This window comes from Xiphophorus couchianus, chromosome 5, assembly GCF_001444195.1.
Source record: "Xiphophorus couchianus chromosome 5, X_couchianus-1.0, whole genome shotgun sequence".
NCBI lineage: Eukaryota > Metazoa > Chordata > Actinopteri > Cyprinodontiformes > Poeciliidae > Xiphophorus > Xiphophorus couchianus.
Window position 1 is genome coordinate 9265884 of NC_040232.1, and position 27648 is coordinate 9293531.

Consider the following 27648-nt stretch of genomic DNA (forward strand, 5'->3'; position numbering starts at 1 on the left):
CAAGTTCAGTTTGCTTAATAAGATACTGTCTTAAGAAGTTAAATAAAAAGTAAGAAGCTCTGATTCAGCTTAACGTGTGAATTATTGCTTTAACCCGGGTCTCACAGCCGTACAGCTGCAGGTGCTGCTGATGCTCTGTGTGTTTTTAACCAGAAAAAAATTACGATTTTCCACCAAGCCAGTCACCAATTAAAGCCTCTTGAGCTAAAACTGGACTGAACTTTTCATTTTTTCTCTCTCCCTCCAGGTGGGTCCAGCAGGCTCCCAGTTTGGACTCCTTGCCTGCCTCTTCGTTGAGCTTTTCCAAGGCTGGCAGATGCTGGAAAAGCCGCGGAAGGCCTTCCTCAAGCTCCTGGGCGTTGTGCTCTTCCTCTTCCTGTGTGGCCTCCTGCCGTGGATCGACAACATCGCCCACATCTTCGGCTTCATAGGCGGCATGCTGCTCTCCTTCGCCATCCTGCCCTATGTCACCTTCGGCACCTTCGACAAATACCGCAAGCGGATCCTGATCGTTGTGTCGCTGGTTTTCTACGTCGGGCTCTTCTCCTCCCTCGTGGTTTGGTTTTATGTTTACCCCATCAACCTCCACTGGCTGGAGCATCTCACCTGCCTCCCCTTCACAAGCAAGTTTTGTGAAAAGTATGACATAGACCACAACGTCAACGACGTGGAGCACTGATCTTCAGGACTACTCTCTGCTTTGAGACAGTTTGCTTCCAGGTCGTCTGTTTTGTTTTTTGACAATCAATGAGTTTTTATCTGAAAACTGGAAGCTTCCCCTCTCACCAATCTGCTGACTCTCTGCGAACTCACTCCAGTCCTCAGGCAGGTCTGACATGATCCGATCCGGGTTTTTCATTTGTTCACAAGCAAATAACTCATCAGAATCAAGATAATACAGCTTGATGGAGGTTTGAGTCAACAGAGAAGATGGGAGCGTCTCTGGTCTGCAGCTGCCGTCCCTTTAAGTCTGCTTAGAGGAATATTAAATTTATCTGGACTAACTTCTGGTTTCAACACTACAGAAGCAGTCAGTGGTTCTACTTTTCCTTTTATAAAGTAAAAATATGTTTAAAAGATTTTTTTTTGCCCATTGTATGAATGCAGAGTGGAGAATGCTCCGAAGACATCCAAGGGTAAAGGGCTATTTCACGTTTTTCGGAAGGATTTCTGCATTTCTTTTTGAAACTCATTTTATTTTTAAACCATATGAAGATCAAAGCGTCAGTGGTGGCAGAATGCATTGATAAAACAGCCCAACAAACTGTTAAAATATTAATAAAAATCTGTCTCTGTGTTCAGTTAGTACGTCTTAGAGTTAAATAACGTTGAACGTCTTTTCATAGTCATGTAATTTGGTAATAATATACAGATAAAAATATCTTCGATTTGATTGATGAAGTCATATTTAAGCAACTATTGGAGGTTCTTTTTACAAGTCTAAAAAACATAAATCTATCCATCTTGGTTTTTTTTACATGTATTGGGGGATCCTTGAACCTTTTATGGCATCTGTTTCTATTGTTTCAAAAAGGGTAAATTTACAGGTTTTCACCACTTATACTACCTTAAATGCGGTACTGTTCTCTGCAAGAGTATTCAGACTCGGCCACCAACAGCCTTTTATTCTACCACCCAACACTAAGTAGCACTTAATTCAGAACAAGGGGAAAATGTGTAGTTTTAATGTTTTTTTTCTGCGTGTCATGCAGTTGTTTTTTAGATCCCTTTATTTGTGCCCACAAATTAAAAGCAATTTTTCTGTAGAGTTCAGTATTCTTTAAAATAAATCTTTTTTTAAATTTTACTTTACATCTTGTTATAATGTTACCAACCAGGAGAAAAGTACCTGTAGTGTTTATTTGATTTGTTTATTCCTTTAATCTCCTGGCAGCCATTCAGGGGTGAATAAAACTACTATGCCCTTTTCCCGACTGCTGGATCTGAAGAAGCTCACTAATTGAATGCAGACTTCATCGTCGTAAACCCTCCTAACAGTATGCTGCACGCATTACTCTCAGTATGCAGCTGGAATAGTTGGTCTGAAACCACTTCCTGCCTTAAACCAACAGAGACGCCTCACTAACCGTGGATTTATTAAAGGCAAACTGTGGCTCCCTTACCAAAGTTACTTCACATGCTGCTTTTTTTATGCGTTCGCAAACATTTTGGCCCCATAATCTGTCCTCAAACTCCTCATGATTATATTTATTTTAGGATTAAACTCTACATGGCTTTTTTTTGTCTAATCAAAATATTTTTGACCACTGAGGTAAGATGATTGGTCTGTTTCGCCTTCTTTACACTCCGTAACACAACGTTTTACTAAGTATTTTTAGTCTGGTTTACAGTACAAATATTTTAGCACACTTGAAATATAAAATTAACGCTAATATTGTGATATTTTGTGTATTTTAATGCTAAAAATTACTGGGGGTTTTTTTTCCAGGTAACTGTATGGCTATGAGTGCATGGCAAAGCATTGATATCACCATAAACACAATATACTCTTCAAAAAAATCCTATTTTAAATGGTCTTCACGACGCCACTTACTTAAAGAAGTGTGATTTAAACTGTACATAGTAACTTTATTTAATTGTATTTTCAAATTTACTATTTATTGTTGCTCTAGTAAAATAACATTTCCGATAAATTTTTTAACATCATTAATTAAAATCGATAAACAATAAATAAAATTTTTCCCTATAAATGATAAACAATACGGTAAATTCCCAATCCTACTCACAAATACTTTGCAGGATGTATGAATTTGTTTCAAGTCGATTGTTTCTCAACATTAATGAAAAATTACTACCTATAAATGAAGTAATCTGCCACTACAGCTAGATATTTTAATTTATAATATTTCCGTACTGTGAGTTTCATCAATATTAAGGAATTATTTCTAACTGAAAAGTTACTTGTAAGTCAGTTCTGTCTGATTTCAAGTGTACTAAGATATTTTCCCTGAAGCTAGACTAAAGATCCTTGGTAGTATTTAGTGTTTTTCAGTGTATTTCCGTCGCAGCTTCCTGCCCTGCTCGATCCGTGTTGCTGTTTTATCGGCTCCCTGACAATGTGAGCAAGGTCTGGGTAAAACCCCTGACAAGTGAAACATTTCTAACAGCATCTGACTGTTTTTTTAAAAGTATTTGGCTAAAAACGTGTCGGCCTGCAGCTGCTTGAAAAGCTGCAGTAATGTTGAGAAGGATTATGTGGGTTTAGTTTAGATTACAGTAGTCGGTGAGACTGGCTCACTGATCAGCTGGTATTTATGAGAAAACGAGTCATAAACCTGGTTAAATAGCATTTTTTGTTGTTGTTTAGGAAGCCTCCTTACTGTGCCTTTGGATATTTGAGCATGTCAGCCATGATGAATGCAAGCTGCAGTTTCTCTGCTGTTTTATGTCAGGACCAAATCATTTGTTGTTTTTTCTATTTATTTGAGGGGAAAAAGGGAATGTTTTGATTAAACCTAAGGTGATGGCCTTGATACTGTTCTGTTTTGCTCCACTTTTGATAAATCTGTAAAAAATGTTCATTTTAAAGAAGCCATGGTAAAATAAACACTTAGATATACTTGACTCAAGTTTTTTCTCATTACTTTTTCATTGCTATCTATTAGGGCTGAAACAATCGGATTAATCACGATAAACTGATGGAAATAACTGCCAATTTAATTATTGATTAACTAAAAAAAATATTTTAAAAAGTCTGGTAACTTTTGCTATTAATCAGTTAATCAAAAATTACAATCAGCCTTACACTGCTTAGATAAGTTTTTCCAATTTTTGCAGTCAGAATAATCAATAGATTACTAAAATAATTTCATTTACCATATCAATATAATCCAAATCTTTTACTGAAAATCAGCTTTTGTGGAGGTTCAGAACTGCTCAGATTTTACTATTTAAATCCACATTGTTGTGAAAAGTACTCCTCTTTTGCAGATGTCGTCTAATTTTGCTACACCTACATGTTTCACAATATCAAACTAATTTTTACCCCTTAAATTTCCTGCAATCTTCACCCAAAACAGCATGCTAATGGAAGCTCTGATAAAAACTTTGAAAAAATGTTCATATATAAACATTTTCACACAAGAAAACAAATTCAGAAAAGTCAGAAAATAAAGCTTTTATACTTTAAAAATCAAACTGTACAACAAAAACATTAAACCCCTGAGGCTTTAGGAGGCAAATTGGGTGACATCCTACAAGAAAAACTACAATTTCCTTCCATTTTACGGTTCTGTGATTATATAATTCTTGTTTACGAGAGTTGAGATCTGTTTTTATACACTGTGTTCACAGCTGATGGGTAAACAGATCGACAGGATGTTTGCTAACAGGAACACAGATGTGTTAAAGAAAAGCAAAATACAATCAGATCCATAATGACACATTGATAGCTGATATCACTCATCCATAATTACATTCATCATACAATTTAACTTCATTACTTTGGCAATGTATTTATGCTGTTACAATACTGATGTTACATTTTGCAGCTCATCTGTTACAGATTTGTAAAATGCTTTAAAGTACATAATCTTTTATATCAGTTGTAATATTTCAGATAAAAGTTTAAAATAACTTTTGAGTTTAATCTGTGGGGAAAAGTAACAGTAAAATAGTTTTTAACCAACTCCACTATGGGCGGTTGGTTACAAGGAACGAGGCGTTTACTGTAAGGCTTTTTCCACGTCTTTTTCACAAGTGCCAGTAAATTTGTTCTCATCTATTAAACTATAAACGTCTTAATGCTTCAAAAACCCAGCATTCAGCATTTATGTTTTAAGGTGTTTCAAGGTCTGAACTACAGATGGGCGATATAACGGTTTTATATCTTCCTATCAATAATTGAATAGTTTTTGTTTTAAATATCTGAAATACTGATGACGCGACCTTTCCTGTTTTATCCAGTTTTCACTCCATTCCGTTTTTTTAAGCAGTTGTGAGGCACAAATGGAGAAACCTTAAACTGTTACTGCTTACTCCACAAGTTGTTGCTAGGTAACCAGAGTGAGTGAGTTGCTAGGCAACCAAAGAGTGAGTGAGTGAGTTGATTCTATCAACTTTGCCTAGCTAGCCGTTAGAGGTTGAGCGACTAAAACCTTTTCTCTGCCTACATCCCCCAGAATGCTGTGCAAAAACTCAATTGGATGTTTTATCTATTGATATTGATCACTGGTTTATCATGAAAAACTTGTATGATAGACAAGTTTTTATTGTTTTTTTTTACCGAGTTGTAGTTCGAACCATAACAAACCATTTAGAACAAGGAGCGGATGAAGGAAAAGGCAGCTTGCAGTTTGTTAAATGTCCAACATTTTCTTTCAGAACAAATGTTTAGTTTTTCAAAGTTTCATGAAGTTGCCGCTCCCACTCTTTGCTCCAATGGCAACTTCTCTCTCTTCAGCACAAATCTTGACGGTTTCCAGGCATAAACGACGTGTCCAACAGTTGCTGAAAGCTGGTGGGCAGCTCTTTGTTTTCAGCTTCACGAAGGCTCTCTTCTCACCGGCTGCTGAACATTTTTCACTCAGAGATTAGACAAATCCCTGCTCCACTCACATGCCTCCACTCCGCGAGGCTTAAGGAGTGTCAATGCATCCTGTTTTTGGAAACGTTAAACCGAAGTCCCCTCCTTCAGCATCCACTGTTGCGCCGCATAAAGGCGTGGCCCCTGACTAGGTAGAACATCTCGATGAAGTTGAGGGGTCCCACCGTGATCTCAGCGGGGCCCAAAGCCTTGAACCCTGACTTCTGGTAGAAGGGAACCAGAAAGTCCTCGCACATCAGGACAGCGCGTCGCACGTAGGGCAGACACCGGAGGTACTGCAGGTAGCGCCACATCAGAATAGAGCCCTTCCCCTGCTGCCTGAAGGTCCGGTGGACGGCGAGGACGTGGATATGGACTGTGGCTCCATGAGGCTTATGGAGAGTCAAAGCATCCTGGAGAACAGAGAAGCAACAGGAGACATGTAGGATTATGCAAGTAATAGAGAGTTAGCCTCCTTCCATACTGCCAACATGAGTAACCCTTCCACTAATTTTTAACTCTGTCTGCTTTGGTTACTACCAATGAAAATCAAAACATCTCCTTCTCCTGTCTTTTTATTTGTACTAATCAGCGCAAGTATCACTATTAGGGCTGAAATATTGATCAGGTTACTGGTGATGAATACATAGGTCCAACAGGCGAGGAACCGCCATCTTGGTAGGCAAGCTAAAAGCAAAGATGAACCATGGCTTCGACACCAACAAAAAGACCATATTGACACTCTTGACCAATGTGCAGGAGAAAGACATACCAACAAAATCTGTGTTGTCTGGATCGACCCATATGAGACAGATAATGGAAACATTTCAAACGATGTGGACAAGCTACTTCTGATCTAAGGACATTGTTCACTAGTGAACACTCTTCGTGTAAAACAAAGAGTGTTTACACCATGGAGAAGCGTCTGAAGTCTATGGACGTATACAATCAGTGTTTCAACGGTTTTGTAAGGGATGTACGAACTCTTCGTGTGAATAACAAGGCTCCAGCGGCTGGCAGAGTCAGTACATGTAGGCTATAAGCCCATCTTAGCTAGCAGATAAAACCTACATTAGCTGAGCTAATTTTGCTAGTTCAGTATTAAGTACTACAATAAATACCACTGATATTTATCATAGTATGATACAGAGTCCGCAAAAATTTTAATAGTTGTAATATACTTACATTGTAATTTAGATAGGAATGAGGTGAAAAAAACTACCAAGAAGAAAAATAAAGTCTAACCTACATATATTAAATAATTGCATTTTTGTTATGACATCACTTGGTTATCTTCTGTGATTTGTGTTTGTCTTTAATTTATCCAATTTAATTACATTTTTCTTTCGTTTTTTTCTCTCACACTCCTTTGTTCTTTTTTGTTGTTTGTTCTCTTTACTAATTTAATTGGATATTTTGTAGATCAAAACCTTTGGTAGTAAATAACGGTTGTTTTGTATGAACAAATTGGTGAATAATATTTTTTTTAAAAGAATCAAAAATCTCTTTCAGTCTGTGTCTCCAGAAATATTTCAATTAACAATCGCTATAAACGCCCCCCCCCCACGCATAAATCTGTTAGTCGTTTTCCCGGCCAGGCAGCCATCCTAGGCGCGCTAAGCTCCGTCTCACCATGGTCAGCCTCTCCTGGTCCCACAGAGAGCCGATGATGAACGCCACCAGCCGCCCCCCCTCGAACCAGCCGAGAGAAAGCTCGGGACACAGCGTGAGGAAGTGACGCACCTCGTCCAGGTGGAGCGGGCATTCTCCGGACACTGAGATGAAGGCTGTAGGTGGAAAAACAACAGAAGAGAATCTCGAGTGGGTTTTTAAACGTTAAAACTATTTCACCTCGAATGTGCCCGTTCCTTAGCAACCACTTCCTCACGCGCCGTTCCTTGGCAACCACTCCCTTTAGGTTAAGAAGCTTAGCTTGCTAGCAAGCTTGGCTCTAGCATTAGCGCTGTGGCTAAAGTTGGAGATAAAGCTAAAAAGTCTTGCTCCGACAACTCAGAAATTTTTTCAACCACAAATATTAGAATATTTCTTAACTTTTACTGAGCTTAGATGTTGGGATTAAGGTCCGAATGTCTGGTATTTTTATTAAAAAAGCCGCAGTATGTAACTTTGATAAAAATACGTTTACTGTCTTGACGGTTTATTATGAGAGAGACATTCTGTGAAAAATCAAGTGCCTTTACCTCCTCCCTGTAGTCCTACCGCGGAACTATACTGCTCAGAACCCAATCAGAGACAGGAAGGGGTTTTAGAACTGTCAATCAACTTTGTGTATATGCTGCTCACACCCTTCCTCTTTCTTTTTGCTATATTGAAGTTGCTTCCTCATAATGGAGCCCTGATATATATATATATATATATATATATATATATATATATATATATATATATATATATATAAAATGGCCCTAATATGCCATTGTATGTCACAAATACATTTTGCAAGAGTAAAAGGTGTTACAGTCAACCACGGTCCACTCCAAATTTAAATAACTAACATGTATTACTTCTAAAAATGCCTTTCTTGACTATATGCATGAAAACATATAGTTGGAGTGTGCGTAATTGTGATCTACTGGTTGAATTAGACAACAACAGCAACCTTAGCGCTGAGACTCTCCAAGTAAAAAGCTCGTTTTACCTTCTCTCTCTATCTCGAACACGCTGATTGCGTCCTCCGGACTCAGGGAGCGGAACTCGCTGGCCGGCAGCGTGTGGCGGCGGCCCTGCGGCACCGGGGAGCGCACATGGTGCAGCGGCTTCATGAACGGCAGTGCGCCCAACACGGACATCCCTTCGGTCCTGTTTGTCTTCAGAAGCAGTCGGGTTAAAGACACTGATAATACCACTTATAACTGTTTTATTCGCGTTCACCCCTGAACAGCAGCTTCGCAGATAGTTTCCTCCAGGCGTTGCCGGACTTGTGCGTAAAGACTGAGCTGGACGTGGCGCGCCGGGAGTATTTATATCCGTGCGCAGGGGCGGTTGTTTCTAATCCCGGGGTGAGCTGGAAGCCCAAAGCCTCCTTTCCTGGCGAGCAGGTTGAACAATAAACATATTTACCCGGGGTCAGCGGGGGTAACCGTGTGTTTAGAATGATCCTTGTCATGCGTCAGAGCTAGATTCCTGGATCATGAGTTGCAGTATCTAATTAAGCTTTTTTTTGTCTATTAAAGATGTGACCCTGGGTCACAGCAGGACAGCAGATATGTGCATTAATCCTTCAGAGCGATAAACTGTATTTTTCCAGTCAATTTTGTGACACAACCAGTCTGATTTCATCTCTGCTGGTCTTGCCTAATTGGCAGCTCTGAAGGACTTAATTACATGATCTTATTTTTCTGTAGGAGACTTTCAGTCAGCTGAATGTTGCTCCTTTAAGCTCAGTTTATGCTGCTTTATTTTCCAGTTCTGTAAGAGGATTACAGAATGTGTAGGAGTTTGTTTGTCACCTCATTAGCATTAAAAGCACTGATCTTTCTGGACAAACATTATTTATGTAAGATGTAGAAAATCCAGAACATTACACTGGGGGCCAAGAGGACAAAAGGAAAGTAAAGTGTGTCAATATGCAAGTAAAGATCTAAAATAATAATAATTATGTATAAAAAAAGTATATTTCATCACTGTAGCTGATGTTAATGCTTCCCTATGCTCCTGGAAGTTTAATTATATTTTATCAAACACGTATTGTTGCTTCAAACTATGAGATAATTTAGCCTTTTTTTAATGTAGAGTCCATTTTACTGCTACTTTTTAAATATCTTTTTCTCCAGGGAGACATCGTCAATTTGAATTGTTTACCGAACAATTTGAGAAATGTTGAAGTAGTCTCAAAACAAAAGTAGAAATTAGTTTTTGGTAATATTATTTCCGACAACGGCTATCTTTTGCTCACAAGCTGCTAAGGATTAATAAGCTCGAAAAGTGCTGTGGCAATCTCGTGTTGAAACCTTTTTTTAATCGAATGTTTGTATTATTATTCAAAATAATTCAAAGTTATTTTTGAATAATTGTAATAGTATTCAAAAATAAAATAGGTTTCTAAATTGTCTGAGCACATACATTCTTCTACATATTTTCAAGTATAATAAAATGTGTAAAAATATACAAAGTATACTGAGAAATTCAAAGGAGAAAAATGCAAGAAGCATTTAAAGGAATGAATACATCAAGTTGGTGCACTTCTTGTTTTATTGAATGTTAAAGAATTTGAAATTATTTGTCAACATTTTGTATACAAGAAACTTGACTGCTGAGATAGATAGATAGATAGATAGATAGATAGATAGATAGATAGATAGATAGATAGATAGATAGATAGATAGAAAGAATTATTATCTCTTCTTGTTTTTATTTCCTGTCAAATAATGTTGTAAATCAACAAATTTGTGGACAAGTGGGGCCCAACAGTGCAATAAATTAAACCATCAAATGAATGTTTAGTGTATCAGCCTTAGTGCATTTATAACCTTTAAATTTTTTTTAAAATATTGAAATAATTATATGCAACTACCTTCCAATTTAAATCATTTAACCAGTGCTGTGTTTTATAAGTTTTTGATACGTAGAAACAGTTATAGATTGCTTTATATATACATATATATTTCAATATTAAAAATATGATTTACTCTCCTTTAAATTTATTGGGGAGTGTATGTTTTCGCCTTAAAATAGCAGCGATGTAGAATAAAATGGCACACTTTCAAAATTATTGTTCTCAAACTTGTGTTTAAGGGCGCCTCTTAGTGGTGGCAAATGGTACTACGTGATGACGCTCCGAACCGCTACATATCACGTATCCCCTCCGCCTCTACGTAAACACGTGCACCTCACTGCTTCCAGTTTCAGCCCTTTCACTTCACCGTCATCCTCGCGCTACTTACATCACTCCTTGACAACAGCAGCGATGGCGGAGCCCGTAGCATCGGATGCGGCGACAGCAGCAACGGACGAAACGCACACGGCTGCATCCCCGACACCTGGCCTTTCTCCCGCACCGAGCCCGGGTTCGGAACCTCCATCCATGGCTCTGTCTCCCACGGCAGACGGCTCGCAGCGGCTGCTGTTTTCCCACGACCTGGTCTCCGGACGGTATCGCGGCTCAGTCCGGTACGGCATCGTTCGGATGATTCACGGGGAGGAGGATTTTAACTCGGATTCGGAACTCGACGATGGCGGAGGGAGAGGCGGCGGCGGTGGGGGCGGCGGCGCAGGAGGCGGAGGACGAATCCCGTGTGGGTCGGATACTGAAAGTGCCGTGGACACCCCGAGTCGGCCTCTCGGTAGGGGGTTTGTCCGCGTGCAGTGGTACCCCGAAGGAGCCAAGCAGGACATCAGAGAGACAAAGGTACCACCGGCTTTTGTTTTAACTGCTTACACTGACAACGGGTGTCTGTCCCAGCCTGACTCCGATGCTGCTCAACGCTAGCCAGTTTGTTTGTGTTTTTTCTGGAGATAAATCTGCGCAGAAGTCAGTCAGGGATAAGGTCCCCCCCCCTAATCTGCCTGGAACTACAAACCTAGCTCGCTAATTGGCTAGCATGTAAGCACACAAGCTAGCTAGCAGGCTAGCTGCCTATCTCTCAGCTAAACAGGGCTGTTCTATCTCACAGTTTTCTTTTTGCTAAGCTAAATGTATTCAGTAAACAGTCGACTTTGTGCAGGTGTCCATGTTTCAGCAGGTGTCCAGCTTGTAAAATCACACCTATTGATTACTTCATCCTGATTCTGGAGTTCCTCAGCTGGGTGTGACCAGGCTATGTAGCAAGAGATGAGCAGTTACTAATGAAACTATCTGTTGAAGATGCTAACTGGTTGAATGGACTGACGGTCCTGAAACACCATCACACAGAGACAGAGTCAACATCAGAATTAGTGTTGACATGAAAAAAAAAAAAGCTTGTTAGCGGTGTACTGTTACGAAATGATTTGGTTGTTTACATATCTGTAGATTCCTCGGTAGCCAAGCATGACTATGGTATCTGGATGAACCTGGAAAATAATGCACCAATCTGTTAATCAGATGATCTATGTCTTGATGTACTGGTTTATTGTCAAAGATGGATACAAAGTAGACGTATCAAATTCTGGTATTTTAAAGACTAAAATAAAATCAATAATACAAAATAAATAACATAATTACAAAATACCAAATTAATATTTAAATGTTAGAACAGGGTGAAGTACTTCCATTTACAATATATGATGTTTTTTGTATCCTCTTGACTTCCAAATGGATCAGCAAATATGAAATAACATAAAAACGTTTTTGTACAAACTGGAAGTCTCATGTAGGTTTATGTCATTTTTAGTTAAAATGTGCTTGTTTCTCATTCAGTGGGTAAAGTATCTAGGAATTTCACTCATGAAAGTGAAGCTTCATAATGACATTACTCAAGTAAAAGTATGGTGTAGTAAAACTATTCCCCAAAATAATTTTTTTTCACTAAAGTTACCCAATTAAATGTAATTATTTACTACTTGTTCTAGTTCTGATTGTGTTGCTTGAGCAAATCTGTCATCCATTACTTGAAAAGTAGTCTTGATTCAATATAAGATCGTTTTAAAGCCTCTGCTCAATTCCTGATTGACATGTTTTAGTTTTTTAGTGTTTTCCTTGTTGCTAATTAAGAAATGGGGAAGCGTTTGTTTTAGTTTGTGTGCAATCGCTAGGACTTCCCTTCACCAGTGGAAGAGTCAACAGGTTCAAAGAAAAATGAGTCTGGAAAGGCTGAACAGCATGCTTTCTTTTTCTGGACGGCACCAGAAGAAGCCTGTTTAAACTCTCAGTTTTGTTTTTGCACTGTTGTGTTTTTTTTTAATGAATGAGTAAAGTTCTGGTTGGTCATTCAGCCTGTCATAACAAAGGTTTATCAGTGTTACTCCAACAATACCATTCGGACACAATATGTCCTGTAAAGGCGGCCATCGAAGCCTTTACTGTCCAGTTGTGAGCATCCAGAACTCACTTTTACTTTTTGTACAGCAACTTCCTGTTTGCTTTGACCCCCCAAATCTCAAAGGTTCACAGAACGTTTGTGGCTTTGAACAAGTTTTATTTAGTTGGATTGAAGAGAAAAACATTTCTTTAATGCAAAGTTTGCTGGTCCACTATTTAGGCTGAACTTTAATAAACACAATACCCAGAATAGATATAAAGATCTTTAAAAAGCCTGTTGCTGTGTATCTCTAATGTGTAATTGCAGACTAATGGGTTGTCATTGTCGATTTGGTCTTCCAATAATTCACTGGGATTTATAGATAAAGCTAGTATTACAGAAGAGTTCCTCTATGGAGGCATGATTTCTGGATACTGAAGGAGAAACTGTGTTGCACGTTTGAGAAAGTTTGTGACATTATTTTGAGCTGTGCAGTTCTGCACAATTTTGCGCTGGACAGTCTGGTTTAACTTGAAGCTCTACAATTTGCTGAGCTGATAACTTGCAATAGAATAACAAGTTATTGCACAACATTTGCAGCACTTTAATTATATAAGAAATGTTTCTCAATTCATGTGTTTCAGTTTGTCTCTAGTCTTTTGTTTTAACTCTGTTACTTTAAAACTTGAGATAAATTTTTTAGTTGTTGCGAATCCTGTGGGTGTGGCCACTGAAACTTACTAAATCATTAAGCATGAGGATTGTTTCCTGCTAATAACACCTCACTGCTAGCCTGCTTTAATTAGCTGATGTGTGCATACCATACAACAGTCAGTTATGTAAGATGAGTTGGTGTGGTTAGAAATTAGGACACCTGGAAGGAGCACTAACTTAATAATGTTATGAAAGGATTTGCTGTTATTGTGCTGGATGATCGTTCACATCACTTGGGATTTAAGCTGCAGTGGAGGGAAAAGAAAAGCTTTTCACAGAGAAATCTGCTCTGCTCATTTAGATATCTTAGTGATAACTTTAACAAAGAAAATCTGTTTACATCAGGTTATAGTGACATTTTATGGTGAGATTATAATATGTACTGTGTCTCTGAAATTCTTATATTTATTTTCAGTAACACGTTAAAATAGGAAATGCCTCCTTTTCATATGGAGACATAACTTGTTATAACATCTATGCCATTTTATTGTTGATGATTTTGCAACAAGATGGTTGGTGCAGGTTGTTCACATGTCAGTTCACTGAATGGCTGGACCATATGGATTAAAAATAAATTTGATTTCTGATTTTAATAGCTTTTTTCTTGTTTTTTGAAAATAAATTGCAAATATTTGCAAACACAGGGTTTTGTTTAAAAAATTGTGACTTAACCTGAATTCAAAGTCCAAATAAGTAGAAGCTGTAGAAAATGTTTGTCAAACGAGAAGGCAACTCTGGCATCACTTTGGTGTCTGAAATATGGAAACCCAAGAAGTGCATTGGTGAAAAAAAATCCAGATTTTCCAAAAGTTAAGTCTTCAAAAACAGAACATTTGACCAGTCGGTCCATTTCCCAGTCCAAAGTCACTACTTTGCTCTGCTTGTGTAGATGGTTGTGAGTTCAGGTGAGTTGAGACCAAGGCAGAATCTCCTGTGTGGCAGCAGCAGCTTTTCTATGGGTGGAGCAGGTAGAGGGAGGAGGAGGCGAGTGTGGTAATGAAGATAACAGGAAGGTCGCAGTGGGTGCTGCTGACAGAAATGGGCTGAAAGGGAACGTAATTGTGGTTGAGAAATATGGGTGGGGCAAATGGGAGAGGGAACAACTTGGACTTCATTACTCATAGTAGATGCAACCAACATCTCTAAACTGTCTGGAGAAATGTAATGTAATAGAATAAAAAAAAAAAATCCTGACTGACAGGCTGTGTTTGGTACCAGATGGCTGTTATGGTAATGTGCTTTTGCTTTTTGAAATGGTATCATCCCACCCTCTGTTCTCTGACTCATTTAAAATTCTCATCAGTTTGTTGGTTTTAACCAAATCCTGGACCTACTCCTATTTTATTGTATTCTGTTACAACTTTCTTTAAATTAGCAAAACTATGACGGCGCATTAGGGCTATCTACAACAAGATAGAAAAAACAAAGGAGTAAATTTCCACCAAAAAACAAAGAATTTTCGAGATTAAGCTCAAATTTTCCAGAGGAAAAGAAAGTTGAATTTCTGAATTTCCAAAGTCATTAATTTGCTGGAAAAACTTAGAAAGTTTCTAGAAAAAACGTGAAAATTTCTGAGTTTAAGTCGAACATTTGCTTGAAAAAACTAAGAAATTTTGAGAAATTTTTTAGAAAATATTTGGAAATTTCTAAGTTTCAAAAATCAAAAATGTTCAGCTTTTGTAACTCCAAAAAGTCTTTTTAAAATCTTTGCCTTTCATAAGACTTTATAGTTGGTGTTCAGGTATTAATCTTCCAATCTTTCAATAACACGATTATCAAGAGATATTCTAAAATTTCCTTTCGACTTTAAACACATTTTAACTCAAAAACACGACTGGTCGCTATATGAAAGGCTGTCGTCCAGCCAAAGACTGGGTTTAGCAAGTTTTCTGGGGGAAACCTTGTAGTAGAATAAACTAGTGCATGGAGGACAAACAAAAGTCTTCTTTTGACTTTGTTGCACCAGTTTTGTCTTGTCCCGCATTACACAGAAGCGCTGCGCCCTCCGTCTGCTGTAGTCGTGTCCTTGTCATCAGACACTGAGTCGGGATGACGCAGGATTTGTTGGAGATGAGGAAGTTGTTCACAAGGTGAAGAAGTGGAGTTGAAAGACATCTTCTTTGAGACACCGTGTTGTTTTAGATTTAGCACTTTGTGTGAAGTACAAACTTCTGAATTTAATACTTTATAGATATTATCTTGTTTTTCTAGAAAGCAAGTAAGACCCATTTTTTTAAGGATTATCACTTAATAAAATAATACAAGTTACTGGTGGAGCATGTTGGCTGGAGTCAAACATAAGAGTAGAAAGAAGCATTTTAAATAATAGGCTTTCTGATGAAGAAAATGATTGGTTAAAACATGTAAACATGCATAACTCAATATAAACATGTAGGTGTGGATGCCTATAAGAATGTATGGATACTTTTCTGAGCACCAGTTTGAGGCGACAGAGCAGTCAGCTGTGACTCAGCTTTTTAAAAAATTCAACAAACCTGACTGGAAGAGCTTTCAGCTGATGGGATGCTATGGCTGGATTATCTACACATGTACCAGAGAGAATGAGAAACATGTTCAGAGCAGCATCCAGACAGTCTTAATTAACAGTGGAATGCGTCAATCGGGTATCTATTTATTCAGGACAGGAACTAGTTATGTCATCATATGGACTAGCAAACGATTGGGATTTCCGTGACTCATTGTTTTGTTTAAAACTCACTGAGACTTGAGTGCCTTTACTCTGCTAACATGTTTGACCAGATCCCATTATTTGGATAAATTATCCAGAATAGAAATAAACAGAAGTTTTCCATAACTTACCAATGTTCACCTGGTTTTCTGGTAACCGGATCCTCCTGTTACACCACTAGTCAGGTTAGAAAGCTGGAAAGTTTGTGTTGCACATCTTTTTATTTGTGAACTGAAACCATGAGAGATGACCGTCATTAGCCGTTACAAATGTGTGCAAAACTTTGTCAGTATTCTACTAATGTTGTAAAAAAGAAATTTTTCAATTGCAGTGTCTCCATTAAATAAGAGATGCAGTTAAAATTACGTGAATAATGCGATATGTCATTAAAAACCATGTTGCACGATCATTCTCCATCCGCTTCCTGTCTTCGTCTTTGTCTTTTCCGTCAGTAGTAACATCTGTTTGTTGATCAAGTTCCTCATGTGATGCAAAGTGTTTTCATAGCAGTTTTGCAAAATACACTAATTTTAAAATGGCCAACAAACAACCTCATCCTAGCTCAAAAACTTTTTGTTAAAAAATTAGCGTTTTTTTTTTTATTGATGTGTTTTCATTAAACACATTTATTTTCATAATTCCAATTGGCGTAATTATATAGTCAATGGAAACGCAGCTGCTGTTGGTGTTAAACTGTATTATCTGTTATAAATAAAGGATGAATTTGAATCATAAACACAGTCAAAAGTCCTTTAAAGGTCAAGTCATCTTTTTTTTGCCTGTAACGCTGCTAGGTTATGAATCTTTAATCTGTACTGTTTTGCCATTTGGACTATATGCAACACTTATTCCTTTCCTTTTTTAATAACATTTACTTAAACATGGATATACACTGTTATGAACAGCTGTGTGTGTAATGTTGACCACATTCAAAATCAAAATATCCATTTATGTTTAGAGAAAACTAGGATTCAGGATTTTATATGGATGAATGTCTTTTTTCGCCCACTTTGTTCCCTTTTGTTAACATGAACTTCAACTTAAGTGCGGCCTGCAGCGCTGTAGATATTTATTGACCCCTTGAGTCCTGGATGAGTCGGCGTAATTATGGTAGGCCTGGACTTTCCTCAGAAGGTTCACCACTCTTCCATGTTTTCTGTATTTGTGGATAATTTGGTCCTCCACAAATACAGAAAACGTAGTAATGGCTTCGTTACCTTTTTCCACACATAAAACTGACAATGATTTTGTTTCCCATGTCTTCTTGAAATTTTTTAATTGGGGTATGATGTGATTCTTTGTGACAGTTTCAGCCTACTGCATGCTGTCAAACAGCAGGGTTTTCCCCCAGTGTATTATAAGCCTGGCGGGCCACCAGGCTTTACACCAGGCTAAGCATTGTCTTTTTAAAATGTTTGCATTTTTTAAGACTTTATAGTTGGTGTTCATGTGTTAATATTCCAGTCTTTCAATAACACATGATTATCATGTGATATTTTAAAATTTTGTGTCAACTTTAAACATTTTTTAACCCAAAAACACGACGGGCCGCTGGAAGAATGACTGCCCTAGTGCCCCAGCAGGCTTAGCAAGTTTTCTTTAGTAAACCTTGAACAGGTTCTATGTAAGTGATTATTCCACAGAGTAGGCAGTAATTAAGCATTAGTGGTTCGGATAGCTGTCACCAAAATAAATGAAATATTTATTTAAAACTACTTTTTGTAGAAATTTGGAATGGTGAAGTATTTATTTATAACGGTGTTTATTTATTGTGTTCATATTTTCATTTTTGCTGTTACAGAGAATAGTATCATCACCCACTGTAATCACATTACAGATACAATCACCCTACACCACTGTGATGTTTCATCCATCTCAAGCTTTTATTACATCCATATCCATCAAACATAGAGCGTCACTCTGGCTCATTGTTTAAATAATGTGTGCATTGTTGTGAAAAATACAACTTACATGCATGTTTACATTCTAAGAAATGTGTAGATTTATGTCTCTGAATGCTGTGAAGAACGACTTCAGTGTCATAAAACCTTCTGTAATATGACAGAATGAGCAAATTCTCTGTGTTAATGACTTTCGTCTGTCGCCTATATAAAGTACGCTTCTGGTTTATGATTGATCTCATAACACTTATTGTATGTCCTGAGTTGAAGTTTCTGTTTTCAAATGCAGGGTTTCCCCAGAAATGTAGCTAAATAAAACATGAAACACATATAGTGGTGCTCTAAATAAAACTAGTATTTCTGTAGGTTTTGTATGTAGTATCATTTTTTAAATGGATAATTGTCTGATAAAGATTGCTAATGTTCTACTATCTACAGGTCTGTAAAAAAATCACTGAAAACCTCCTGGTTATGCCACCAAATATTGATTTCTGAACTCTTAAAACATTAGTGTTGTTGTTTCTAAATGAATATGAACTTATTTTCTTTGGATTATTTGATTTCTGAAAGCTCTGCATCTTTTTTGTTATTTTAACCATTTCTCATTTTCTGCAAATAATTTCAAATTGATTATTCAGACCACCAATTATTTCAGCACCAATTATTATTATTGTTGAAAAATTATCATACAGGAAGGGTTGAGCTTTTCACATTCTGATGTTCAAAGGATTTTATTTAAGCTCCAGATGCATCAGCCTACATACACTAAAGGAATGTTATGTTGCATTTTAGGCAAAAATAAAAAATGTAAAAATCAGAATTGAATTTCTTATTTGTATCTTTTAATGCATTTCTAATATTGTGTATTCAAATGGAAAATGTGCAGATTGCGCCAATTTTTTTGTCAGAATAATTGATAGATTAATTGGTTATTAAAATAATCATTAATTGCAGGCTTACATGACAATGAGTTCTCTGTACTCCAGAGCAACATCAGATTCACATTCACATTGTGATTTGGACCAAAATCTCTCAGGAATGTTTCTGACACATTGTTGAATCAAATATATAGAATTAAAGCAGCTTTGAAGGAACAAAGGGTTCCAAACCCAAAGCAGTACAAGGTGCATATTAAAGTGGTTGGTGAGTGTAGCTGCAGCTATAATGACACATTCACAATTGGGTCCAATAATACAGTAACAGCTCATACTTAGTTCACCAGATATAATTACATTCTGACAGTAAACGGATAGCGCTTTGAGAAACCAACTCCTCTGCTGCTGTGCTTTATTATTGTGAGATCCCATATTGTTGTATAATCAAGTTGTGAGTTCCAGTAAAAATGTGATTTTCTTGAACAGATCTTCTTCTGCCTTGTTACATGGGATAAATCGAAGCCCTCCGGTAAACTCAGCCCGTTTGAGCCACTACAGAGGGATGTAGGCAACTCCTAGTTTCTATAAATCTGAATTGAAGTCACTAAATATGTTGCAATAAATCAGTTAATCCACAATTAATTGATTTAATAATTTCCACTTGCATGATTTACCATTTGTTTCCTCTTTCTATCAAAAACTGGATGATAAAAATCTTCAGTTTGGTGTTTTGGTTTCAACAAGCCCATTTTTTGAAGGACAATTTTGTTTACAAAGTCTAAATAATACATTTTATTTGTTGTTTTGTTTATTTATTTTGCGTATTTAAAATGTCTTCAAGTTCCAGTGTTAAATGTTTATTAAAATTGAAAGTTTATTGATTTTTGAGAATATGATTGCATTGTTATGCAGTTACCATTATGTTACTTGAAAATAATCCCAAATGACAATATTATTGTTTATTGCAATAACTTCAGGACAATTTATCATCAATCAAAATTTAGCTTATTGTAACAGGACAAGCAGGTCTGTCACAATAAGCAATAAATCAATTGATTGCATGATAAATTAAAATGAGCTCAATGATTTCTATTTGCATAATTTATTGTTTTTCTCTTTGTACCAAAAACTGGATGATAAAAGTCTTCAGTCTCGTGTTTTGGTCTCAACTAGCCTTTATTTTAAAGGACAATTTTGTTTGCAGAGACTTCATAATTCATTTTACTCGTTGTTTTATTTATTTTAGATATTTTAAATGTCTTCCAGTTCCAGTGTAATTAGAATTCAAAGTTTATCTGTCTTTGAGAATATGTTCATGCATTATTAATCCATTACCATTATATTATTTGAAAATTGTCTCCAAACAGCAATATTATAGTTTATAGCAATAACCTCTGGGCCAGTTTATCGTCCAGTAAAATTTATCGTGACGTCACTCCATTACAATTTCACAATTAAACAATTTTATCCTCCTAGTTCTGCTTTCTTTTCCCCAGAATCTTCCCTCGTCTTCCTCCTCTCTACGCCTTCTGTTGCGTCTCCATTTTACCCTGCTTCTTTATTTATTACCTTCCCCACTCAGCCTTTCTCCCTAACCCATTGCCCTCCCTCCCAGCCCACATTCAGCACCTTCCTCACCTCTCAGCGCTCCAGCAGGCCAGCGCTGATGTAATGTGCTGCTGACTGGCCAGTTGTCCAGCTCCTTCGATAATAGATCCTCCTCCCGCTGCTCACACCACACCGGCACACATAGAGGGAAATTATTATAGATTCTGCAATGACTTGCCCTCATTCCTGTTTCTCTCCGTCCTCCATCGTCTCATCCTCCCTATTCTTCCTCCGCAGTATTGGTCCTGCCCATTTGGGAGACGGTGCACTCTCTGTCTACCCAGTCGCACCCCTCCCAAACCTTTCTTACTGTCACTACCATCTACTGCACTCTTGTCTATTTCTGGCTCTTGCTTTTCTTGTTTCTCCGCTCTCCATCTTCCTCCTGGGATCTGTCTTGATATCCTACTTGTTGGACAGGCAGCTGCCTCTTCTTTACTTTCTTCTGTGCTTTTCTCTGACCCCTCCCTTGCACCATGTCGCCATCTTCTCTTTCCATCTTCATGATTCTTTCTTGACTTTACCTTTTTGCTATGCAGAAGGTAAAGCCTTCAACAATTATTCTGACAATTTGTTGGATTAAAGAAATTGGCACATTCTGGAAAATCTTCATTTAAGCCTCTTTTATACAATATTAGAAATACATTTACAAAAAAGTGTTTGTGACAGAGAGTGGGGTTATAATTTAAGAGGAGAAGGAAATAAAAAAAATGTATTAGAACAACCAAATAGAGTTTTTGTTTATTGGTGTGTGGTGTAGATTGAGTAAAAAAAAAGTATAAATATAAATTTGCTTAAAAGCTGTTTAAAAAGGGGCTAATTGGGAAATATGGGTGCCTCAAAGACCAAAAGTGCTACTGATGATATTAAAAATGTATAAATAATTGTACATTTAAGGATGAGAATGTGAGATTTAAGTGTTTCCACAATGTGGAAAGAATTTAAGTTTATCTGGTATTTGGAGATTTAAATGTTTGTAGGTTGATAAGAATTTGCCTGTTTGAAATGAACATTAAAAGATGGAAACAAATTAATTTAATTTCTTTTTTAAATAAGAAAATAAACAGAAATGTAATAACATAGCATTCCTTTAGGGTTAGTAGGCTGACAGGAAAGGGGGGGAAGACATGCGGTAAACATCGTCACAGCCGCGTCGAGGCCACGTTGCCTCTGAATGTGGGTCGCGCTAACCCCTCCGCCACCACGGCACGCCCAGACTATTTTTAAGTAATAAAATGGTAATTGCATAATAAAGCAAGAACATATTCTCTAAGATCAATAAATTTTAATTCTAATGAACATTTAAGACTTGAACATAAACATTGGGAGAAATATCCATAATAAATGAACGCAATAAAAGAAACAAAAAAAGAAAATTAATTTTTTGTTTAAGTCTGTAAACAAAATTGTCCTTCAAAATAAGGGCTAGTTGAGACTAAAGCACCAGACTGAAGGCTTTTATCATCCAGCTTTTTGGTAGAAATGGAAAAAAGAAAAGAATATTGCTAAATCATGCAAATGGAAATTATCATGCAATTAATTAAATTAGGACTTGTTGTGACAGGCCTTGATTCTTTATAGGAAAGGATGCATCTGGAGCCAAAAACATTACTTTTAGCAGCAACATGTGAAAAGCTCAGACCTTTCTGCTTGACTTGGCATCAATACAGTGTTTGACTGATCTGTTGCTTTTTTTTTTTTTAAATTAACCGATTAATAATTGGACAGAAAAAGTTGCTTAGGAGATTTTATTTTTACAGAATTTGAACAGAGTGGACTTGACGAGTTCTTGGTAGAACATCTTTACAGATAAAGAAGGTTTCTCATTTTAAATCTGTATTTTTTGTACGGTTTTGTGTTAATTACAGATCTGAGTGTGTTGTTACTTCAACAAATTGCCTTTTTTTAAAGTCTTTATACACAGTTAATAATTAGTTGATTACTAAATTAGTTGACAATTATCTCAATACTTCATTAATCACGATTAAACAAATTGATCATTAATCCACCTTATTTTTTGTATCATTCTTTTTTCTGTCGCCTATTGTGGTACATTTTTCCTATTTTTGATGAGAGTTTTTCTATTGGTTCATATTACACAGTCAGGAGATTGCTCAGTAATAGACAGTCTGTGCCATTAGTCCTCTCGTCATTTCCCTTTGGACTTTCTGGATAAAAGGCCTTGTGCCTGCTCTCTCTTTAATAGAGCTTTGCATCCTTCCTGTGTAGTCCAATCAATAGGCTTCAGTCAGACTGCAGGAGGCTGAGAGGCATTCCTCTGAGATTTATGATTCACATTTATGGACACATAAACACAGGCAGAAATAATTTGGCTTTGATTGGAATTGGGTGACAAAGCAGCAAGGGGGATGATGCTTGTTCTGTTATAAAAAACCAAAAACTCTTTTCAGAAAAACATTCATTTCAAGGCTTGAGGTGTAAATGTGTCAGGACCAGAGGAGGACAGAAAGCAGTTTGTGAGTAAATATGAAATAGGGAGAGCTAAACCTACTGTAATTAGGAATAAATCAGTTAATCACATAAATTAAAATGAGCTCAGTTTTTTCCATTTGCATGCTTGCTTGTTTTCCTCCTGTCTCAGGGGTGTACAAACTTTTAGTCACGTGGTCCAAAATCAAAATTAAAGTTGATAAACTTACCAGATTTGTTTATTTCTTTTTATAGGAAAGGGTAGAAAATAATATAGTTTTCAAATTCTTTTGGGCTTGGTTGAACAGATTTATTCTCTGTTATAAAAACAAGATTTGGGTCACTTTCTTTCAAAATGCTTGCTATATTTAGCCGAGTTTAATAACTCAACTTAAAAAAAAAAATCAGTCAGCTTCTCAGTATTATCCAATTATTAGTCACTAAATCCAGAAGTTAATCAAATTAATTTCATCATATTGATGTTAAGTCAAGCACAAAGAGCTGAGCTTTTCACGTTAATGTTAGAAGTATTTCTTTTTTTCTACAGATACGTCCTTCGCTACAAATAACCAAACAAGCACTCAATCATGTTTCTGCATTATTTGCATCTTTTCATATATTTCTAATATTGTATAAAAAATATTCACAAAATGTGTTATTTTTTTATCCAATTAATCATCAGAACAAGTGATAACTAAAATAATCATTAGTGGCAGCCCTATTATTGTGCCAGATCTATCTATATCTAGATTTCAAGAGTAAATCCTGCTCTTATTTTCCTGCTTCACTCTCAGGGGTTTGATTGCAGCGGTGCTTGGTCAGTTGGTCTGTTATTGACCGAAGCTGAAAGAGGAGACTTCTTTTCGGCCTTATTGCATTGTAGGGAATCGTAAAGAAACACCGAGCTGCTCCTGATTCCCGTTTAGTCCATCAGCTCATCTCTCTCTTGCTGTTGTCCGAGTCAGCATTTTCCAGCACACATCATAGTGCAACGAGGGGAAATTAAACTGTCCAAACACATGAATGCTAACACGTTTTAAGCATCTCTGCCGTCCAGCATTAGCTGATGTTCTCCCGGTTCAGCATGGAGCTGAATCAATGGGCTGTTAGAGCTGAGAAACTTGATGCTAGTCATAGTACATCTATAATTAGTGACAATCAACAACTGTTCAGTTTCCTGTTTTGGTCTGATCAAGCCAGCTTTGACTATCCTGAAGTTCAGAGTTATTTATTTATTTTTCACAATGAAGAAGTAAAAGTTTAAACCACACAGACAATAAGGGTGCATTCATACCAGCTGTTTTAATCAAACTGGTTCATTTGCCTTGAAGGTCCGGTTTGTTTGGGGAAGTGTGAATGCACAATTGGACTCTGATGCGAACCAAAACAGCAAACTCTGGTCTACCTACAAACCAAAGCCTCGGTTTGGTTAAAATGAACTCTAGCAAGTTTTGCAACATGTAAATGCAAAGTGGACTGGAGACCGCTCCAAAAGCAGGAAATGGACTACACCATGGGGTATTCTGGGAAAAAACAAACAAAACAAATGTGTGAGTCTAGCGCTAGAGGGAGAAATGCCTCATAGTCGTCTGCCAAAGACCAAAGAGAAATCCTGCAACCGTTAAAATCTGACACCACTCTTAGATTGCATTTAGTGAAGAAGGAAGTTGTGCTAAGTGTCTTTTTCAGAGGTTTTCTTGAGTAGGTCTTTGTGTAGCGCCCCCACAGTTGAGGAGGTGAACAGGTTTTTCATAGGGTTTATTTTGTTTGACACAATGCAGTGTGAAAGCGAACCGCAGCAACTGAAAAGGCAACAAATGTTGCAATTTTGCTCCCCATGAAAACTGAAAATGTGTGGGAGTGGAGGAGATGAAAGTAGTTATTGAATTTTTATTACATTTTGAAAACTATATATAGATCTTGACTTTCTCACCAATGATCCAGTATCCAGTGTCTGTTTGCTGTGTGGTGGCTTGTTCAGTATAAACCTCTCACTCCCAATCTAAATCGAGTTTTTCAACACCCTGAAACTTTTGAGCTGAAGTGTATCTGCATGTTAGGTCAATTTGTCCAAATGGAGTCTGTGCTCTTATGTCTCCTGTGGTTCTGTGTTGGTCCTGTGATGAACAGGAAGCCTGCCCACCCCCTGCCTGTTTGCTGCTGGAACAGGCTCCAGCTCCTGTTGACAGTGAAAGATGCAATGCAGGTGCAGAATATCAGGGATGCGTTTTTAGCAGTTGGTATTTTAATGCTCAACAATTAGAGTTTTAGTTCAGTATTGAACTAAAACCCTGAACAAGGTTTAAATAGCAAAAGATTTTGTTTTTGTAGCTGGAGTTGGAGTCTCTTTCAAACCTTGCTAGTTTTACTCCTATAATTTTTTTTGTTCATATCAGATGATTCAGAGAAATATTTTTTTATCTACTTATAAACTACTGTAAGAAAATGTAATTTTTTACATTACTAAATGATATCTACCAGCAGAAGAGTATTAACGGTGTATTCACACGAGCCCTGCTTTGTCCGTTTTAATCAAACTCTAGTTTGTCTAGAAAGTCCGATTCGTTTGGGGATTGCTGAATCGAACTCTGATATGGACCAGAAAAAGTGAACTCTGGTCCACCTACAAACCTCGGTCTAAGTTTGGTTGCAGTGAACTCTGGTGCGGTTTGAGTGCAGTGTAAATGCAAGTGGATCGGAGACTGCCCCAAAAGCAGGAAGCAGAATATAGTTCAGGGCCTTTTGGGTAAATACAAACAAAACAAACATAGGAGTCTAGATCTAGCGGCAGAAGTTACTTGTGGTCTTTTGCCCAAGAGAAACCATTACATTTTTGATAACATTTAGTACACAAGGAACTTGCGCTCAGTGCCTTCTTTAAAGGTTTTTATGTTGTTTTTCGTCTCTAGTTCTTAGTGTAGCACCCCCACAGGCGAAGAGGTGAACAGGTTTTCCAAAATATTTAGTTGGTTTGACACAGTGCAGCGTGAAAGCAAACTGCACCAGCTGAAAATGTAACAAATGTTGCAGTCTACCAGACTATTTTGGTTTGATATGGGGTTATAATTGGTCATATTTTATAACTCAACTAGACAGTTGGTAAAGTCTTCAGATTACAAAAAAAATTATTTAATACATGGGAATTGAGCTTGTCTGTTTTTACATACGTTTAAAGTTTTTTGTATTCTATTAAGAGTACAAAAGGGAATATTTATATGCACCACAAAGCAGACATGCATGGATGTGAATTTGCAAATATTAACTCAGAAGAGGGTGTGTGTCGGTGGTTTTCCTAACCCTGTCTACCCCATGTTGGAGCAGCGTTTTGATCCTGGACAAACTCTTGCCAGGATGAAATATCTGTTCTGTTCTGGAGGAACAGATAAGAGAGACTGCAGTGTCAGACTGGGACTCTCTATCAACAGATGACTAATCTTAAACGACCTGGATCAGTGTCCAGGTCCATATTAAAATATCCTAAGTGGGACATACCTAGTAGAAAAACACACCAAGGATGGTAAATGTGTGTGCAGTGCAATGTAGCTTCTTCCCTTTAAAATACTGACTTAGTCTGTGCTGCTTTTTACTTCCATGGTTCAGATTTCTTCACGTTCTGAAGATGAGAGTGAATGACAAGTGAGCCATGAGTGGAAAAACCGCCTGAGCCAACAGGCGTGGCCTCAAGCTGCAGTTTGCTGCAGTCTCTTTCTCCTTCCCCATTGTGCTGCACCTGAATAACGACTCATGTAAATTAGATTGGGAAGACAAAGAAAAATCCTGGTCTCAGTTCTTGTAATCAGTCTGGTTCCTTCTACATTATCAGCTTGGTTGGAAAAGCAGATGTGCAAGTTTTCATCTCAAACCAAATGCCAAACACTCTCCTGCTTTTACATGTCAGAGGCCACCACATCATGGCTGCCCACCTTCTTCTTCATCAAGGCACAGCTAAAACAGTTGTTTCATTATTATACAGTAATGGGTTTCAGGTGAACCTTTGGTGACAAGCGGCTAAAGTGAACTTTATCATCCTCTCCTTGACATGGACAGCCAAACTCTCTTTATCCTTCGTTTTTCTTTTTAGGTTTCTCAGTTTTAGTAACCCCAGTTACTAAAACGTTTGATATTGTGTGAGTGCCATCTTTATGACAAGCATCTGATAGATATTGATGATTAACTTTATTTGTAATTAATTTTGTTTAAAAATGTTTTAGAGACATAGTAATGTTAAACATGACTTTTTGAGTTATTAAAGGATATTCCGGCTAAAAAAAATCTATTTACTTTTTAAATATAGAAGCCCAGTGTGGCATGGTGTTCGTTTTACCCTTAATACCCCTCTAATTGGTTGTTCAGTGCCATGTGATGACTCCTTTCCATGAAGCGCATGCTCCTATATTACATGAGTGTAGGAAGTTCCCATAAAAATTATCCTTTGTCTATGTTTACACATCAGACAAATGCGACCCAAAGTCAGTTTTTTCTTTTTCTGTATATATTTTGTCCATATTCAACTTTTTCACGGGAGTTGGAACGGCCCAATTCTGATCTATTCACCTGCCGTAAATCAGATTTGTGCCTCTTAAATATATGAATGGACAAGATGATTGACAAATGTTTCATTCCAATCGTTATCGATAATTATTGATTTGCTTTTAATATCTGAAATACTCCCAAACTAGTCAGTGAGCTTTGCTGATCTATCCACAGTTTTCCACTCCGCTTTGTTGTCTTTTATTTTTAAGTAGTTATGAGGCTTGGTGGCGAAATCTGAAACTGCTGCTGCGCAAGTTACTCAACAGGTTGTTGCTAGGTAACTAAAGAATGAATGAGTTGCTAGGTAACCAAAGAGCGAGCGAGTGAGTTAGTTGTGAGAGTTCAGTGAAATTAATGAATACTCTGTCAGATGTATGATGTATTGATACTGATCACATGTCTGTCACAAGTTATATTGTTATTGCTTTATTATCCAGTCCTGTATGTGATGCAA

General features: G+C 37.3%; 3 protein-coding genes across 7 annotated transcripts in view; 2 read left to right on the top strand and 1 right to left on the bottom strand.

Moving 5' to 3' along the window:
• Window positions 1-3585, top strand: part of LOC114145404 (inactive rhomboid protein 2) — a 52859-nt gene extending 49274 nt beyond the window's left edge. For both annotated transcript variants that reach the window (XM_028018956.1, XM_028018957.1), the window contains exon 18: window positions 248-3585. In XM_028018956.1, the coding sequence (XP_027874757.1) occupies window positions 248-679 (432 nt within the window). In that variant the 3' untranslated portion in view covers window positions 680-3585. The remainder of the gene's footprint in view (window positions 1-247) is intronic.
• Window positions 3586-5214: 1629 nt separating this feature from the next.
• On the bottom strand, window positions 5215-9529 carry aanat1 (arylalkylamine N-acetyltransferase 1). Its single transcript, XM_028018958.1, has 3 exons — window positions 8205-9529; window positions 7178-7332; window positions 5215-5958 (listed from the first exon to the last, which is right to left on the bottom strand). Exons 1-3 carry the CDS (start codon window positions 8353-8355, stop codon window positions 5653-5655), a joined length of 612 nt encoding a protein of 203 aa, XP_027874759.1. The 5' UTR covers window positions 8356-9529; the 3' UTR covers window positions 5215-5652.
• Window positions 9530-10227: 698 nt separating this feature from the next.
• Window positions 10228-27648, top strand: part of ube2o (ubiquitin-conjugating enzyme E2O) — a 47889-nt gene continuing 30468 nt past the window's right edge. For all 4 annotated transcript variants that reach the window (XM_028018952.1, XM_028018953.1, XM_028018954.1 and 1 more), the window contains exon 1: window positions 10228-10913. In XM_028018952.1, coding sequence (XP_027874753.1) covers window positions 10335-10913 — 579 coding nt within the window. In that variant the 5' untranslated portion in view covers window positions 10228-10334. The remainder of the gene's footprint in view (window positions 10914-27648) is intronic.

Excerpts from the sequence above, each read along its gene's own strand:
- aanat1 (XM_028018958.1), bottom strand. The coding sequence starts at position 8,355 with ATGTCCGTGTTGGGCGCACTGCCGTTCATGAAGCCGCTGCACCATGTG. Across the intron at positions 7,333-8,204 it reads GTTCGAGATAGAGAGAGAAG|CCTTCATCTCAGTGTCCGGA; the intron begins GTAAAACGAGCT and ends TTCCACCTACAG. Across the intron at positions 5,959-7,177 it reads ACCAGGAGAGGCTGACCATG|GATGCTTTGACTCTCCATAA; the intron begins GTGAGACGGAGC and ends TCTGTTCTCCAG.